Here is a 19,871-nt window from a genome sequence, read left to right on the forward strand (position 1 = left end):
GGGGCAAAAACACATTGTAAGCATTTCTATGGTCTTAAAAATCTGGTATTATTTATATATGTTCATAAACCTAAAAGCTGCCTCAATAGTTACGTACAAGCAATTTCATGTAATTAAAATACCAAAAAAGTCTATCCAAGCTATTTCAGAATACATTTTAATATTTTTATTTATCAAAATACAGACTGATTTCTACAAAAAACAATGTAGCAGTTTTATGCAGTTTTGGAACTTTATATTAATGGTTATGTCTTCAAGTGGCATGAAAACCATTCTAAACAGGCACACCATCCTTAGTTTAATGTATATTCAATATGAAAAGCAATGACCCTGTATCATGTATCAAAATTCACATAATTTAAATACTTCATAAAAAAGGTGGTTCATAATACAGTAGCAAGCGAAGGGCTGTGCCTGTACATTTTAAGAATTCAGAACATTCATATGTACCTCTCAAAATGGCGAAGTAAAGTTCTCTTCTTGAGCTACAGCAGGAATCAGAGTGGTCTCCCACTCCTTCTGCTTCTGCAGGAGACCCTGAAATAAACAGAAAAGAAATGTGAATGTTCTGTCTTCCTTATGCAGCCTGAACTAACAAAGTGTCACCATTTCATATTTTAAAACAATTTATTTGTCAAGGCTCAATGCTTTATAAATAAACAACTTCAGAACAGTTCAACATAATACATTCATTAGAGGGGACTCAAGATTTTCTGTCTTTTGCAAAAGACTTGAAGTGTGACTGAAGTGGAAACCAGTCCAGTTTCCAGGGATGACTGAGCAGAGGAAAAAGGATTTTTCGATCATGTTAAATTTAATTTGCTCGCTCATCTGTGCATTGTCTCTACATTTGTGGTATTTTAACATATTCTTGTATGAAGCTGCACCCAAAACCTTGACAGATACCAGCTTTTAGTCTTAACATAAATGTAAGATAAAGAACAGCATTCACCATTTGAACAAGAACCGTGTTAGACACTTTAGGGTATGCATATTTACCCTTAAAAGGTAAAATGTTCCTACTTTGTTAATGGCTCTTGAAAGTACCAGACAATGAAGAAAACTTGTAATAAAAAACACTTGGAAGTTTATCCTTGGCTGTGTGATAAGTAAAATATGATAGAACTATGTCAGGAACATAAATAAATTTGAAATGTCATTTTACTGTAATTAATAGGATCATATATATGGGTATATCTGGCCCCTTGGTCTCTATCCATTTTAGACCTGTCAAGTTAATTTGGCACAAGAATGTTTGTTTACCTAAAAAAAATAAGGTCATAGTGGTATTTGCCCTCAGAGTTACACAGCCCTTCTCACAGGTAAGGGGTCAGAGGCTGCTGGCACAAACAAGCCCGCAGGTACTGGGATTTAGATGCAGTATTCCTGGTGGCACAGAAGGGGAGTTAAGCCTCAGAGAAGAAGCCTTCACTTTGCATCCTTCCAAGAGCAACAGCTGCCTACTTTTGATCACTTGATAAATTGCTTTTTAACTGATCAACAGTATCTGCTGTCTCTCTTAGTGGGTCAGGGGACTTGTTAAGAATTAGAGCTTTTTTTGTGTGTGTGCTTAGTAGCATGTTACACATTCATGCAACAACTTGCTGTAAACGTATGCAGAACTGATGTGAGAAACTAGTAACACTGAAAACTGGAACCAAAGTCTATCACATGGTTCGCAAAGGTCCTAAAAAGGGCCTAGGGAAAAGTAACAGGAAATCCCTCCATAGGGACAAGCAGTGAGGACATGCCTTTGCATGTCCTTGCACAACCTGCTGGTGGCTGGCATGATGGCTTAGTTGATGGAGGCTACAACCTGCTGGCAACTGCTTTATTGCCTTAGTTACAATAAGCTGCTCTGGTATGTACTGACTGTAGCTGGGGTGTTTGTCCTTTTTCTTAAACTTAGGCCCTTCTTTCTCGCAAATGCGTAATTCACTTTGCTGGATGAATAGACTTGGGCTTATTCCACTGACTTGATTTCAGTGAAGAAAACAAAGTCTGTTGATGGCTCCTATTACTGCTGTTCCCTGAAATACAGGAAGAGACATGGTCTTGTAACACATGCACTGACAGAATCACCCTCTCTTTGGCAGAGGAAAACCCTCATCTCCCTCCATTTTCACTGGTGTCTGCCAGGGCTCAGCCAGTTCAACTGGACTGTTACTCAATCAGCCTGGTTGTATATGTGTGTCACTCTAGGTGAGGGTGTATTTCAAAGGCTAAAGACTGGTCACATATGCTGTGAGCACCCCCTGGACAAAAGAAGGCTAAAGAATGGCCAAATATGTTGTGAATATATATATATATATATATGTATGTTCTGAAATGATCAATCCAATATATGTAAGAATTTATATATAATTTTAAAAAAACAATACTATGTTATCTTCTGACATAGAAAACAGCTTTGGTCTTTGTGTAAATTAAATTTCATACAAAATATTGCATTGCTCTTCCTTTCTCAGTGAAATAACTGATGCAAAACAGGTGCCTTCTGCAGGAGTATGCACTACTTAGGCATACAAGATATATGTAAATTCAACAGTTAATGTCCTACATGCATTCTGCAGCTGGTAGGACATTTAGAAAATGTCTACATTGTCTACAGCTCTACAGATTTTAATTTAACTTGGGGAGACCCACGTCCTGCACAAAGAATTTACCTAGTACTGAAGCACAATGTACGCATGGCAGAACTTCTGTCTTTCTAGAGCCTTCTAAAGCACAGCAAGTAATTAGCAGTGTTAACTACTGGAAGTCTTGTTGTACTTAAGTATGTCAGATTTTCTTCCCTTATTTTGATCAGTTACACAATTTTTCTCCCTTAAGGCAAAGAAAAATAAACAGCACTGCTAGCAATAAAATCCTTTTGGTATGGGGCTGTTCAAAAACAAAGCAGATACTGATGTTTAGCTTTAGTGTTCTTCACGACAAAATGCAAACCTAAAAGTAATTGTTCTTATTTTTGTCTTGCAGTTCCCTGCCAGGTCATTTGAGGTATAAAAGGAAGCTGTGTGACTAGCCAGACCTGTGGTTTGAACCTGCTATGGGATGGGCTGCACAGTGTTGCCAACAGGTAAAGTTTCAAATTCACTCATGTTTTAGTAACGAGATACCTGATGGTATTTTTCCTGGTATTCTGACTACAATTAGGAAAATATGTAACTTCACAGTTACCATCTATAGTCTTTTGTGCTCCTTTAGTTTACTGCAACAAGGATGCTTAAAGACAGTCTCACCATATTAAAAATCCTTCTTGTAGGTCTAATCACTACCAGTAACTTACTATAAATAGAATAATGCATGTAAACATACACAGGCTCAGAAGCTCTTGTGTGTGTAGGATTAAACTAAATTTCATTTTATGTTTGCTCACTATAGCTGGCTGATTGACAAATCCTGAATTTTACATGTTAACAAAAGAATAGCTATCTTAGAAGAATTTTATAAGTGTTCACACTTCAAATTTGCGAATTACAGTATTTTTCCAGGTCTGACAGGAGTACTACCCCACTAACTCTTCTGCACCAACCACACTGCTCTGTCATGACTGGCTTACCCATGAAGTGACATTTCATTAACAAGGGTACTAGTGTTCTGTTAAAATACTGTTCTTTCTCCCCTTGAAATGGAAACATTCTGAATAGAAGCAACACTAAATATCAAAACCTGGAGACTAAATAAAGCCATTCCTCTTGGTTTCAATTTTTATGAGGTGCTCCAGTGTTTCATAGGTAATCTAAAGACTAGGGAGTCCATAGTCTCTCAGACACTCCAAAGGTGGAAGTAATACATCAAAAGAAAAATTGGTAAGAGGGGGAACAGAAGTAGAGGACACGACGCAAAACTTTTCACATATGATAGATAAAAATAATTAAAGATTTAATGCTTATGACTGTGTAATAGTTTGCAATGTTAATTTTGACTGTACTACATAAATACATAAATGTTTATCCAATTAACTTTTCACTTACCTGGCGTAATTCTGACAATCCTTTGAGTATTGCTTGTTGTCTCTCTCTGGTTTTAACAACATCAGGATTTAGAAGAGGATCTGCAGCATGATCGAAGCTACAAAGCTGTCGTGGTGTTTGGTAAGAATCTAAAAGGAAACGTACATCAAATCAGTTAACAATGCTCTTTATCAGTTGTGTTTTAATTTTGAAGCAGTAGGTTTTCACAGTTTGTGAAAATGAAGTTTTGGTTGCTACTAGATTCTGTTAGCTATTTTTAAGTCAACAACACCTAGATTTCTAAACCCAAACCTGTATAGAATAATACCACAGAAACACCATCGTACTCCATTAAAGGTAAGCAGACAAAAAAGACAGATAAAAGAATAAGAGAATTTGTTGCTTTTTTGATTTTTCTTAAAAAAATTTGGTGGTTTATTTTTTTGTAACACAGAGTATCATTTGGTTGCACAGGCTTTCTGTACAGTGCTGTGGCAGAAAGGGGTTACTGCAAATGTCAGTAAAAACAAATATCAAATTGCAGACATTGTAGCATCTTGAACTAAATCACTGGAACTTCTCTTCTACATGAATCAGTTCACATTTCAGTACCATTAAAATGTTGATACTGTGGGTCATGTGTTGAAGGGCTGGCCCCTGATGCATCTGGATCCAGGTAATACACTTCGTTTGTTCTAACATACGGAATAAATTGTGGGGAGGGAGGTCTTCCAGCTTCTGTCACGGCAGGAAGGAAGCTCCTCTGCTCTGTGCCTGTCAATACCAAATTGAATAAACTGTAGCATTTTGAACTGAATTACATGAATCAGTTTCCAATACCCTTCCGTACCATGAAGCTGTTGATACTGTGGGTCATGTGTTGAAGGGCTGGCCCCTGGTGCATCTGGATCCAGATAATACACTTCATTTGTTCGGATGTAGGGAATAAATTCTGGAGAGTGAGGTCTTCCAGTTTCTGTCACGGCAGGAAGGAAGCTCCTCTGCTCTGTGTCTGTCTTGATACCCTTCTCTTTTCTACTATTGCTGTTATGCACCAGGAAATTAGAAGTATGTGTCTGTTTTTGTTGTACTTGGTGTAGACTGTTCTTAACTGCTGGAACAGGTGGCGATTCAGTTCTGTATGAAACAATTACATATAAGAAATCCATAGTACTTAATAATGTTAGTAATTTTCTCAAATAGTACACAGAATCCTCAGAGGACTGGACTTGTGCTCGTTTACTCTGCTTTTATACCTGCCATTTGTCTGGTCTTGGCTATTTTTAATAGTAGAAAATTAGATGCATATAAACTCTTCAAAAAAATCAGGAAAGAAAAGCATGTATATATTTCACTATTAATGTATTTATACATGTATTAATGCAGAGCATTGACATACCTTTCTTTATTCAAATGATTCTTATGTAATGTTTCTTCCTACAAGAAAACCAAGAAAGTCAAAAGTAAAAGAAAAAGCTCCACGTTTTTTATATTAAAAGCTTTCGTTTTTCAAGACAAGTTGTTTCTGAAATTCCTTAAGGGCTGTTTGACCCGAGTTCAGGAGAAAGGTAATGATCAAAGACTTGCATTAAAGAGACTGGTACTACTTGTACTTGAACTAAGTGAAATAAATTACAGGCCAATTTGCTCCAATTGTCTGTGTCTTTGGCAGCTCTAAGCACTATCAAAAATATGTATTTTCCAATGACCTTCAAAAGCTGCATTTATAAACCTGAAAGGTTCAGTTCGAGATAATGATTATTATAGGAAAGGTCATGTTTCTAGATACAGTCAGTAAATGTTTTATATTTAAATTAAATGCTTACTAATATTAAGAATGTAGTTTAAATTAATTGCCCCATTTCTCATGTATAAAATTATTGAATATTTACCTTTCAATAATATAAGGGCAAAATTTAGATTTAACATTAACCTCAAATAAACCAAAAAACCCAGTTTAACAAATTAATAAATCTTTAAAGACACCTATGTGAACAGCTGTGTTATTTTCACATACTTTTTTTAATACCGACAGCTTTTAAGATATGTGTACGTAGCCACAGTAAGCAAATGGCTCAACAGAACTGCAGTGTCCAACAGATTTTTAATACTGGAAGGTGTGAGAAAATGAGGTTTTTAACCATACATCTGTATATATACCTATACAGGCAGTGAACAAGCAGGAGAGACAAGGCACTAATATATTTGATAGTAGTTTCTTTAAATTAAAATTGTTTTTTTTCCCAGCCATAAGCTTTACTGAAAAATGCTCACTGCAAATGGAGATGAAACTACTCCACTAAAAAGGCTGTCTTTCTGTGACAATACAGTACATCCTCAGTAATTCTTTGCAAAAATATAAAATTGTTTTGAATGGGTCCTCCTGTACCTCAACCATCAGCCTACCACAATGACTGGATAAAAAAGAACAAGTCAGTAATGTCAGTTTAACCTGCACACTGCTTTCAATCCAGTTCCATGTTTACAAAAAATCTGAATATATCCTACCAATCACAAAGAACCAGACAGCCCTGTAATGCCTTTCTTTACATAAAGGGTAGTGATAGGAAAATTCTCAATGCTTTAGTTATGTAACTGAATTCCCATCCAGGCAAAACCATCTGGAACAAGAGTTTTAAAAGCAGACATCATTGTTGTTAAAGACCAAATAGTTACCTTACTGACTCTATGTCCCTTATTCTTCACGTTTATTTTTTTGTAAGGTGAAGGAGACCTGTCTGAATATCCACCTTTTTTGGGGCAGAGATTCCCAGACGTATTTCTTTCTACCAACTGAAGCAGCTCCATTTGTCGTCTTAATTTGTTTTCTCTCCTTTGTTTTTGTAGCTGTTTAGGGTATCTTTCAGATGCTGGAATGTATCTTTTCCCAGTATTGTTTATGTTCCAGTGGGATCTTTTGCTGTCTTTTTCTGAAGGTTTAATTTGTCTTTCTCTTCTGGCATACTGTTCATGCAGATCACCATAAATGCCACCAGTCTCTTTTCCTGAATTTATATTTTTATCTATATTCTGCATTTCCTTCTGGTTTTTTTTGCTGTTAGAGGTTTCTTTACATTGTATGGAAATATCAGGCGATCCGCAACCCACAGTTTTTTCCTCAGCTGTCTCAGTGTATAATGAAGTATTAATGTAATCTAAAAGAAAATAATAATATTTTAACTCAGAGTCTAAGATATTAAAATTACTTGCTTAAGTTCTGTATGCGTATCAATCTACCACTACTGATTTTATTCAAAAATTGGTTGGTACAGTTTTATAATGTTTATTATTCTTTTGATATGCAAGAAAGACAGGACCAGCAGAAACAAACACAATAAGGAGGAGAGTAAAAAAAGACTGGAAAATGAAATCAAGTCACCATAAAGCAACATTTATGTAAAATGAAACGATATTATTAAAAGTGTAGAATTCTATTTTGTCATGGTACAAGTGAAGAGCAAAGATGAAGAGGAAAACACAGCTTCTCTTCAGTTTTTCAGCATGCTGATTGTTTTGTCGTAGTCACAGCTCTGCTAGGAATAACCTTCCTAATCCTTGTCTTCCAATGGAAATATTTTGTTGAATTTTTAAGTTACTGACAATCCAGTTTCTTTCTTTACTAAGGGGCATATACAAAAACGTTCTTTAATTTGTAAACTCTCCAAATTCATAGTAAAACTTCTTTCTAGTTTTATTCCATTAAATATGCTGTTCTATTGTCTGTCTAAAGGAACATCAGAGTAACTGAATTTCAGGGCTGCATACCTGTCTGTACAGCAGCGTCCTTCCGAGGAGAAGTCTGCTGATCAATGTGGCTCTTGATGTCATTAGAAGAATTATGACTTTGATGTGAAATGTCAGTATTAAGATTTTCAAAATTGGGATCCGCTAAGAAGTGAAATTGTTCAGTTTAGTAACGTTCCATTTAACCACACTTTCAAGTTACCAGACTACTGTGGTTTAGAATTCAAAGCAAGACAGAACTATCCTTCAGATCCTAATACTCTCCCTTCTTCACTGGAAATCTAATCAAAAGCACAAACGTCTAAATATTCCCTATGCATTCCTGATATCTTTATATATCTTCCTTGATGTAATATAGTATTTGAAGCTTACTAAAATACAATATTCTCTGTATTAATTAACACCAATACTTGGTTGAAAGGCTCTTTAAATAAGATAAAATGAAATTTGGTTTGTGAAACAAAGGAGAAATTTCTGACCTAAATGAAGAAGGGGGGAAAAATTAAAACAAAAACATTGCGTGCACCAACTTGCACAAAAAACACCCACGGAAAAGGCAAACTGAGTATGAAAAGACTTGTACTTGCCACCACCAAGGTTCTTCTGAAGGTTTGAAACATCATGTCCTTTCTGAGCCAAGTCTTGAATGCGCTGTTCTTGTTTTAATCTCCGTGCAAACTCTTGAGCTTTCTGCATTGTCTGATAAAGCTCATTTGTTTTCTGAGTCAGGAATTCCTTTTTTAAAAAAGTAAATATATATGGTAATTTCTTTTTAGAATAAAATTAATAGGCTTTTAACCTTCTATAGAATCTTCTCTAACAGGCAAGAATGTATGCAAATGCAAAACTTGCAGTAAGCAAAGGTCAAAATGTTTTGGTTTAACTTCTGTGTGAAAGGAGAAGGTAAAGCTCAGCAAAAATTATAGGGGAGAAAGCTACAGAACATGAATGACTATTAGAATTACTTTTCTAGAATATATTCCAAAAAGTCTTTAATCCAGAGAGAAAACACATCCAATCAGATGAAGTCCATGGCACTGAAGCATTTTAAAAGCATCAACTAACCAAGAACAATAATTGGATCACACACTTTGAGGTATTTTTTTATTTAAAATTTGCATTAAAAAATGCATGTTTCTGCATTATTTAAAATGACAGTTCCATTTTTGCCACTTCTCATAATTTCTTCTCCTGAAATGGCCTTAGTCCAAAAAAAGAAACTTGCCTTAAACTTGTATGGTGTTATAAGTTTATTACTTGAGGAAACAGATTTTGGTTTAAAATGTCTAAATTTCAGATAGTTTTAATTTTCAAAATGATGAGGTGACATCATTTAAGAAGGTGAAGAACAAGAACCATCTTCCTCAAACTCAGTATTACTAAAGACTATCTGGAGTAAAGAAAATGTAAACCCCCACCTTCTTTTGTTTTTGTTTCAGCATATCTTCTTCAAATTGTTTCTTCATTTGTTCTTTTTCTCGAGCTAGACGCTCTTCCTCCTTTTGTTCTTCCCGCTTTCTCTGCTCTTCCTTCAGTTGTTTCTTCTTCCGGTTTTCTTCTACCTGAGCCATTATTGCTTTCTGAAAATATCAGAAAAAAAGGAAAGTTAAAAGACGTAACGTTAAAGGTATTATAAGCTATTTATTAATACACTTCCATATGAATGTAGAATAATTTGATTTGGAATTTGATTTTTTCAGGGGAGAGAACCACCAGCCCAGTGAAGCATTTTTAAATACTCAAGAGACAAAGCAAAGTAGCTCTTTTTGTTTTCAAAAATGCTCCTATTTTTCTTGTAAGGAAATGGTCTGATTTTTATCTTATGTACTGTAAGCTAGTATTTTAATCAGAACAGGCTCATTACATTTACACTAAGACTTCTTCACACTCTGCTAGAGACATCATCATGCAGACATTCATTCCATTAAGAATGCCACAGAAGAAATGTAAATGACAGTAGATAAAAATTTAAAGATTCATGGAGTGGGTACTTGTAAATACCAGTCCTCGTGATGACAGTGGAGACTAAAGAAAAATACACATAGACCTACTAGAGCTCTAAAGACACCACTGTGTGTTTTTGAGGCAAGAATGCAGTTATGGGAATGCAATTGTCTCTGCACAAATGCTAAAACAAAACGGTAGAGTCTAACTGAGTGAAAGACCAATAGCAACTGTAAACATGTAATATGAGGGATATAAGCCAAGTACCTCACTGGATTCTGGTATTAAATCTCAAGTTTTGTTCATGGAACAACACTACCTTTCATCTTCTCATGATAACAGTGTTGGTAAAACAGGATGTGTCTACCTGATGTTCTAACTGTTTCTGCCGCCGCCGGTTTCTCTCTTCAATCTGTGCAGGGTCCAGGAGAGCTGTCATTGACCGGAGAAAACTGTGAACAAAGACACATGTACATGTTTTTAATCATAAGAAAATAATCCTTAAGCATTTCTTAATTAGAATCAGTTAGATTTAAAGTAATATTTTAATGTTTGAATTACCCCATTTTATTATTTTGCAATTAGGAAATACATGTTACTAAGGACCAAAGCAAGATTATTTGCAGTGCATTTTATTAATGAACAAAGGAGGCACTTGTGTCTTTCTAAACTGGAACAACAGCTATTTCTGAAAAAAGGCAAAAGCAAAATGAGTAAGATCCAAAGCTCAGATTTCAAGAACCATATTCCATTTTATTTCTAAGGAGGCATCAGAGATGTACTAGCTGGGGAGATGTTTATCTTTACAAAGCTCACTCACCTCACTTTCTCACTCTGTTCCAAAGTACTGGTTTTAGCAGCTTTTTCTGGATTTCCCACCTTTGAGGGCATGAGGTTGCCTAAAGCTGCAGGTGAGAAAGGGTGAATAAAAGCAGTCAGCTCCTGAGGATCAGGTGACAGGCAAAGATTTTCAGGCTGCTTTTTGTACATTCCATTTAAGGTGTGTTGTGCATTAGCGTTAAGGTGGTTCTTTAAAGAATCAAAATGCATTGCCCATCTGTCATGTTCTTCAGCCTAAATAAATACAAAGCAACAAAAAAACCAGAAATGTGCTCAATTACTGTTCCTATAAATTATGGTTAACAAAACAAGCAACATACGTTGTAAAACAGCAACATTGGAAACACTCTGATAGGAGGCTACAGTACAGTCATTAATCCCCTAAATGGGAAAACACAAGTCTCTGTGTTGCTTAAAATGCAAGTCAGATCAGAACTTAAACTGCTGATCCATACACTTAGTCAGCAAAACCACATTGCTACTCTATTTTCAGGAAAAAATTAAAAACTAGAAAGTGAAAAATAAAAAGTTAACATGGAGTCAGGCTTTTTCATTTTTTTAAAATTATATTACTATTCCATTCCATAATTTTTCTATTAGTTCCAGGAATGGCTTGATTGAGAGGTCAGTACATTGCCCACTCTGCCATACTCTCCTCCTGTTGTGTACATACTCTCTCTAGTAACATGAACAAGTGGCATCTTTTACACTGTCCTACATTTACCCCTCAATTTTAATTCTGGATGGCAGCAGAACTAATGTGCTTTGGGCAAAGATATTAATCTCTGACTTCCTATTTTCAGCTAGACAGGCCCATTATAAAATAAGCCTAATTGAAAAGTCTCTTCCACCCGTAGTATTAGTTCCAGCCACTTCTGCCATCCTAGCAAATACCTGCAACTTCTGGAGAGGTGACATACTGGTTTGGCAACTGGGACACTCCAATTTATCACTACCTAAGGGGCCTTTGTTTTTGCTACAGGTACTGAGGTTTTCTCTTCTGACTAAACCAACTATATCTCTGGAAGGACTGGAGAATGGCTACCTCAAAACCTGCATTCTGCTGGGGAAAAACCTAACAACCTAATCTATTAAACTTTCTGGGCATCCTATCCTTAAAACAAAATTTCCCTTGTGTCAGAAACATTTCACACCTAACTTAAAAGAAGCAAAAAAGATAATCATAGTCCAAGTAAGAAGAATCCAAATTCTTCTTCCTCCTGTTCCCTGCATTTTGTTCCCTTTGAATACTCTGTGATGTAGATCAGAGTAGTTGGAAAATCTACTTGATTCTTATGCAAGTTTGTGGTGCAATATGCAGAAGTATATCAGAGTATATGAGAAGTATATGAGAAGCAATATGAGAGTATAACACAAGACCTGAAAAAAAAGATGTTGAAGAAAATGAGATGAAGTGCACATTAACTTCCTTTTAAAAAGAGGCTGGAGGTGAGATTACTGCTTGGTTACTCAGTGGTGACTGCAACCATCTTCCCACAGCACAGCTATCAAATTAAAAAACAAGGCAACTAATGAAGAAACTGCTCACAGCTGTGTTCCCTTCACAGTTATAAAGTTCAATTTGCAGAGGAAATTTCATTCCTTCAGCAACTCAGCAAGTGTAAAAGACTTGTATTGTGTGCAGGTATGTAACCAACCTTGGCAACAAGTGTCATTTGGGGGGGGGGGGGGGGGGGGGTGAGAAGCAGGAAAGCTCTTCTAGTACTACAAATTGGAATTAAAATAAAGAATTTCTGTATAGGAATTGTGTAATTGCTTCAGTTGAGAGTAAAAACTGTAGCCTCTGAATCCAGAAGGCCACAGACTGTGAACATTCATATCAGTCAAGTGTTGGTAACCAACATTCTTGTTCAGAAATAATGATGTGAATACATCTTATGCATCGTGAAAGATATAATCCTGGTGTTAAATTGTACAGTCAATTGGAAATCTGGATTCTAGCGACAGTAGTCTCACTGCATGTGTCTTCACTTCAAAAGACACGAGTTTGTCAGTATCAGGCTGTATAAGAATGCAGAGTATTCCACTGACCTTAAAACTACTAATATAGTAGAAATACTAACATGTAAAGAAAATAATTCAGCTTCTATGTGAAGAACCTCCAGGGCTAAAAGATATATTGACCAAATTGACCAGAAGTGACAATATTAAAGTCTCTTTGGGTATTCCACCTGCAGAACAATTATACTGGCCACACTTGCCTTCCAGATCCAGCATAAAAGACCTACATTCAACAGCCTGTAAAAACCAGGTAAGGTAAAAAAGGTAAGGCTATTTTCTTCCATACTTTGTGTACAAGCATTTAAAAAAGTTTTGTAAGTGTGTGTATATATATGTATCAAAATAATATTCCTAGAAAAAGGATTTGAACACTACTGTGATACACTGCAGTTGTCTGTACGTTTTCTCCTCCTTCCTCATTTCCTTTTGTAGCCTATGGAAAAGAGTTGTTACGAAGTGTCTGGTCAGTATCTCTACAACACCTTCCAAACTCTAGTGCTTTCACACAATTATGGGAAGAAACAGTATAGCAATACCACTGTTTTAATCTCTGCAGCAGGTATGCTTAACACATCACACCAGGCACAGTAGTCTGTTTTCTGCCACTAAAATACTGGAACAGCTACTGGCTGAATGTTTAGTTAGACTGTCCTGTGGACTTACTGTGAAAACCTGGACATGCTGCAGGTTGCTAAATCATTGTTGCTACCTCAGTACATCTACAATTTAATCTTTTATTTCTTAGAACAAAAATGGAGAGTAAAACCTCTCTTACTCCCAGAAGTCTCTCTAAGCCACAGATACCTTTGATAATTCAAGTTTTTCTTCTAGTTTTCGTAGCTTAGCTTCTTCCTTTTGTTTGTCCAGCTCTTCAAGCCACTTCTTCTGTTGCTCATGCTTCAAAGCACTGAAAGGTTGTTCCTGTGGCACAGCTTCCTGAAATCAGAGAAGTGCTAGTCACTTCCTTATATAAAAAAAGTCAGTACCTTGTCTAGCCACATAATAAAGACTTGACAGAAAACTGCCTTCAATTGTTAGAGTAACCATGCTGCTCTTCTGCATTAAAAAAAAAGTTTCTAACTGTAGCAAGTGCCCAACTGCTTCCTAAAAATGATTCAGTTGTTAAAAAGATGTTAAATAAACCAGTACTTGAATACTACTGTAACTTGAATCACGAGCCTCTCACTCCAAAAAACCTTACTTATAGGTATCATTAATAAAAATCCCTTCCTTCCTCCTACGGTTCACTGCTCAGCCTGTGTTCCAGACAGATTCAGCACTGTGATCTCTCTTAAGTAAATTCTTGATACAATCTTCTGTTCCTGCTTCTTAATGGATACCTGTATTATTTAACTAACTCCACTGGCACTGAGAACTTTCAATGCAATCTAACAAAAAACACTCTTCAATCAGTGCCTACCAGCAATAACTCAAAAACTACTTCTTGAACCTTCTGCCATGAATATGTTTATGCCTTCTATTTGTGATTTCTACTTCTCTATTTCTTTAATGCATACTTAAAAGCTAAGTAGCACTTCATATCACACCTCTAGTACTGTTCCTTATATCAGCCTTAAAAATGTTTATTCTTCAAAGCATCAATACTGTGGTTAAATATTTATTCAGATACAATTCTGTAAACAGAGCAAAAAGGCCTGTTGACTTCTGCTGGCTTAAAAGATCCACTGAAGAGATACACCTGCTGTCAATAAATAATAAATACCACATGCAATTTAAAATCTTACCTGTAAAACAAATGCAGACTGATTGACAGCTGGTAAAGTTGACTGAAATCAGGAGACTGCCCAGCTGTCATCACTTCTTAATTATGTAGATTGCAACACATTCTTAAGGGGCAGAGTGCTAACTTCTCTAGGAATACAGAATATGCCACCAAAAAAAGCATTTTACAACCCTAACTTCTGTTCAACAGCATTCAGTTTCTCTGGAGAAGCAGTCTTGTCTCAGTATATTTATCTGACACAGCATTTTCAGAGTGACAGCTGACTTTTTAAAAGGCAGGTTAGAATAAAAGTCAAATTGCAATGCTCATTACCTAAGCAATCAAATGTAGGTGAGAGCTGAAGAACAACCTTACCTTATTCTGGTCAGCTGTTTCTATTTTTGCTTGATGGGCTTTACTATTGCTAGGTGTTGCCCAGAAACAACCCACCTCTCCTTCCAAAGTTTCTTTCAGTTTCTTTTTCAGTGCTACTTGTTAATCTTAAAAAAAAAAAAACAACAAACTCTAGTAAGAGCTCCCAATACAGACATACAGCAGGTTGTTTGGTTTGTTTTTAAAGAAAGCAGCAATACATGTCTAGCCTGTAATTTTGATTGTAAAATGGACTACAAGAGTATGTCAGTATTGCCTATTTGATCAGTCTAAAAAATGACTTTGCTTGTAAGAGGATGGTGGCTTAGTCTATGCCCAGAGATGTGGAGGTAGTTGGGGAATGTCTGAGGCAACTACAAAACACCGAAGGACTAATAATGTCCCAGGGGAAGAGATAAAACTAACAGAAATAACCAAGTATGTAAATTCTCTCCCTTTTCATCATACCAGTTGTGGACTCATGTAATATTAAAACAAATGGAGCTATACAGGGAAGCTCATGACAATGCAGCATCAAATCCTGAACCAAATGGCCTACACCCAAGGTGAAAACAAAACACAGCACTTCTGCATATATGAACCATAAAAAAGCTTATTTTATCAGAATTTACTACTGCATTCAACACTTTTATTTTTCTATAGAGACTCCTCTTAGTTGGTGATGGGGTAGGACTGCAAACTGTTTCAAATTCAAATTGCAATTTTATATATTCAGTCATGCTTGTAGATTAGGGTGATGCTGTTTCCATTAAAAAACAAATGAATTTGTTAATGCTAATGGCTGTCAGCTACTGGAAGAATGTGACAAAATTGTAACTCCTAAAATATGAAGCATAACTGAATATATGTATTTGTTATATTTATTTGATTAAAAGGTATTTTTGCAAGAAGTTATAGATAATCTTTGCATAAAATTCTGAAATACAAGAATCTTAATCTGTGTTGGAGACTAATCAAACTATGTTAGAAACTTGTAGAAACTGAGCTGATAGAAGTACATTTAAAGATAATAAGGAACACAAAGTTTCTTGGCATCCTGAGTATGACAAAGTGACTGAAAATATATTTTGTATTTCATAAGTACCTAATGCCTTCTTCCATTGGGTCTTTTGAAATTCTAATAAGGCTTTCTGCTCTTCTCTTTCACCCAAGGTACTAAACATGTTGGCAGGTTTCCATAAATCCTTTCTAGAGAAAAGAAAGGGGGGGAAGAATTAACTAAAAATCTAATCCATTAATTTTAAAGGTAACTTTTAAATTAGTATTCATAAAGATTCTTATTGTCATTAAGAATTACAATATAAATCCTTATTGGAATACAATTTTTGTAGACAGAAACACATCTACATACGTAACTTTCTGTCCTGGCTGCAGATTTGCTTCTTGTTTCCTGCTTGAATTGGAGTCAGCTTCATCTGGAACAGATGAAACTTCACAAGCTTTTTGGAGCAGCACTGTGTTTTCCTCTGATGTCTCATTAGCAACTGTAGTAGAATATATATAAAAAAATAAATATATCTACAAGTCCACAAAACTTTTCTCAGTATTAAGTCCCTTAATAACAGCAGAAATTTGCCTATTTTCCCCTATTTAACAAAACTCTTTTCAGCCCTGCTTGTGTGGTCAAGGCATGTAAGGGTATTTTTAGAATGCTAGACTTACAGCAAACACGATTCTTGGCAAAGAGCTTGGACAGTGGGTCTCAAATTACTTAATCGCAGTGTTCTGTTCTTGGTGACAAAGAGCTGACCACTTCCATAGGGCTACAAACAGGAGTAAGAATGTAACACAGGAAGATACATAATAGTTCTTATGCTTCCAAGTACAAGAACTGAAAAAATACTACTCAACAGTAGTATTACAGTTAGGCAGAAAGACATATGTACATCTTTGGGTGAGAGGAAAATGGCACTACAGCTCTTGAAAAGCACAGCAAGACCTGAACCCATCATAAAACCAGAAAGGCCTACCTCTATAATATTTTTTCAAACTCATACAGTGCAGTCCTACTATGTTTTTTCCCCCATGTGAAAATGTTTCCTTTTTTGCATGCTGTTTTGGTCTTCCAAGTACTGGAATACTGTTGATTTTTTTTTTTTTTTTAAAATATGTGGTTCCTAACAGCAACAAGCAATTTCACATCCATAATAGCAAATAGTATTTTTTCTGAGACCATTAACTCATAAGAGTAAGATCTCTGCAACCTGGAAATAAACTTAGATTAAAGCTTTCACACTTTGTTTCCGTGAAACTACCTTATTCAACTGACAGTATCTTACCCACTTCTGCTTGTTTTTCATTACAAGTCTCAGAGATGCATCTAGTTTCTTCTTTTACAGTCATCAAAAGTTTTTGAAGCTGTTCTTGTGTTAAACCCAATAGACTTCGTAGGTCTTCAGCTGATACACATGCAATTTGAGGTTTCTGTTCACTTTTTTTAAAACCATTGGGATTCTTGGAATCAGGATATCTGTTTGTGCCATCACTTTGGAAAATCAAAGAGTGATCTTTAGTTGCAGTTTCATGTGAGGAGTGTTTAATTACTTGCGGTTTTTCACCTTTTGTCACTGACAAGCTTGACTGACTCCTTGGGTTTAAGTTTTCCTGCTTGATACAAGCATTTTGTGTTGACTTCAGAACATGCCCAGCGTGCCTTGTTCTTAATGGCTGTTTTGGTGCTCTGGTTTTAATACCCATCTGTCAAAGCAATAAGGTTTCAACATATATTAAATAAGGAAATAAATTTGCATGGGTAACAAAAACAACATGGAAGCAACAAGTAAAAATCCTCATGAGTATCAGGAATGCTTTGGAAGAGAATACAGCACCTAAATCTGAATATTTTAAAATGACAGTATGAAAAATAACTTCATGTTTCATAACATTTAAAAAAACTAATAAACATTAATTCTGCTTTTCTTTGACACTTCTGAAGCCTGGCTTCAATCGTACAGCCAGTTCTCACCATACAGCCAGTATTATTTCAGTCTTGATTTTTTCCATTCTGAACTACAGTTTTATCCTTTTCAAAGTCCTTGATGTACACTTCTAATTATTTTCTACATACTGAGACCTTTTTCTGCCCTCCTTCCTTCCCCAACCTTCTGCATTCCAGTTTACTCAGAGAGAGAGAGAGACAACCTGTATGACTAATTTGGAATTTAAATGCACTTCAGATTCCTATTTACCAGAATCCCCTTAAGGTCTCTGAAAATTCTGATTTAGATGATTCTCTGTGCTGCACTAACTTCTAGGCAAAGTAAACTAAAGCACTTTGCAAAGGTAGAAGTAGTCATAGAACTTTTAATTCATCCTTTCTAACAGCTATTATGAACCTAAGAAATACGTATTTATTTTGCATAAATATCACTGATTACAAGCATTTAGACAGTTCAAATGTGTTATCCAATTTCTGTCTTAACAAATTAACTAGTTAATTTGTGTGCTCTCACCACTAAAGTAATTTTCACTTACCTTCGTTGCAGGCCTTGATGTATCTTTTGGGAAACAAATGCAAAAATATGAGAGAAGTATTTAATCAAACTTCCTAAAAAACAATCCTGAGAAATTTAATAAACTGTTACATTTATCTGATTTTTCTAAGGCAAGGGGCCAAGTACTTTCCCCATAACATCTGCCTCAATTACATTATTTTACTTGAGTTTTTTTTTTTTAATTCAGTACACACACTTCAAAAGTATGTTGGAAAAAAAAGATATATATTGCAGTAACTATTTCCAGCTTTATATAGATTGAGAAATAATTGTGCAAATCTGATCCTCCCCCTCACACCATCCATTATTGTGTCCCTTACCTATTTAAATAATCTTTTAATTTAAATAGTCTATATACCTATTTAAATAGTCTTTTAATGCAAATCAAGTTCTATCAATCAATACATAATACTACTTAACTTTTTTTATCAATGGAGAGACAAGTTGTAAAAAGCCAAGACTATTTGCCTGCTGTTCACCAGTAGACAGACTACTCATAAGTTCAGTATCAACTTAGATCAGTAATAAGCTGTTGGGTAAGAGGACGTGTAAGTAACAATGCACAACTATTCTTCCTAATTTGAAATATAGCTTTACAGATTACTTGAGATACATGATTTAAAAAAATACCAGAAGAAGCTAAAATTAGCCTAGGCTTTCCATCCAAAACTTCCATTTCAAGCTTCAGACCATCTCTGCAAAATAAGAGGGAGAGAGAGATTGTGGAATCTGAAATATTAAGTAATCTGATCATGTTAAGATTTTTACATTAATAACAAGGACCTCTGCATTTAATTATAACACTTTATTGTTGGCCAGATGGCCTTTCATACCTCCTGCTTTCTACACTTGTGAGAAGCTAATTAATATGAAAGAATCAACAGGTCCTGAAGAGAATATACTTTTGATACTGGAAAATTTGGACTTTGATGTTACAAAGTAGATCTTCACACTGACAGTGCCACTTTATATTGTTACACAAAGCTTCCATCAAGAACTTAATAATCCAACAATACAAACTGTGCTACAAAAATATGTTAAACAGTCTCCCTGAATGCCAGAGCTGATCATAAAGAGGGGCTGTCTTCTGGAAAGTCTTGACTTACGCTTCCATGCAAATCAGACTGCATTTTGAAGCGGAACAAATGTTACTGTGAGAATTTTTAAGGCCAGTTGGCACTGTTCGGATGTACGAGTGTAGCACTCAAACACTTGTATGCGTTCAGAAAACCTAACACGAAGTTAGTGTTCAAAATAACGCTTACCTTAAAACTGCCTTTCATTAAAAAACAAAAACAACAACAACAAAGAAAAGCAACACCCCAAAACCTAACTCTAACCCTCGCAGGCAACTTTCCCCCGAGTGCCCGGGGCTGCACCGGGGCCGTTAAGGCCCCACCGGGCGGGCGGCAGCGCCCGGGGCCGCGGGGCGGGCGGGCCGCGCCCGTCCCCTCAGAGCCGCGCAGCGTGAGGCCGGGCAAGCTCCCGGGCCGTGCCGCCGGGATCGGCTCTTGCTCCTGTCCCCCCCTCTTACCCCAGATCCATGGCTGCTGCTGGCGGCGGCTTGGGAGCCGGGCGCGACGAGCAGCACGGCCGTTCCGCGGCTGCTCCGCCCAAGAAGCGGCGAGGCCACAGGCTGCCCGCCCGGCCGGCTGCGCCAATGGGCTCCCCGCGCACGGCGGGGTCCGGCGGGATGCGCGCAAATCCGGCCGCGGCTGCCGATGGCCTCGCCGAGGGTGCAAAGCAACCACAGGG

General features: G+C 36.4%; 1 protein-coding gene across 1 annotated transcript; it reads right to left on the bottom strand.

Annotated features, from left to right (window-relative positions):
* Positions 1-141: 141 nt before the first annotated feature.
* CCDC66 (coiled-coil domain containing 66) lies at positions 142-19,733 on the bottom strand. Its single transcript, XM_051627174.1, is given in 18 exon segments — positions 142-537; positions 3,978-4,105; positions 4,807-5,093; positions 5,356-5,393; positions 6,633-7,111; positions 7,722-7,844; positions 8,288-8,435; positions 9,119-9,280; positions 10,012-10,096; positions 10,465-10,718; positions 13,311-13,442; positions 14,605-14,729; positions 15,707-15,810; positions 15,974-16,106; positions 16,902-17,319; positions 18,097-18,119; positions 18,747-18,811; positions 19,651-19,733. Coding segments are annotated over 18 exon segments (2,799 nt in total). The 5' UTR covers positions 19,662-19,733; the 3' UTR covers positions 142-453.
* Positions 19,734-19,871: the final 138 nt, after the last annotated feature.

The sequence above is a fragment of the Apus apus genome, chromosome 9 (assembly GCF_020740795.1).
Source record: "Apus apus isolate bApuApu2 chromosome 9, bApuApu2.pri.cur, whole genome shotgun sequence".
Lineage (NCBI taxonomy): Eukaryota > Metazoa > Chordata > Aves > Apodiformes > Apodidae > Apus > Apus apus.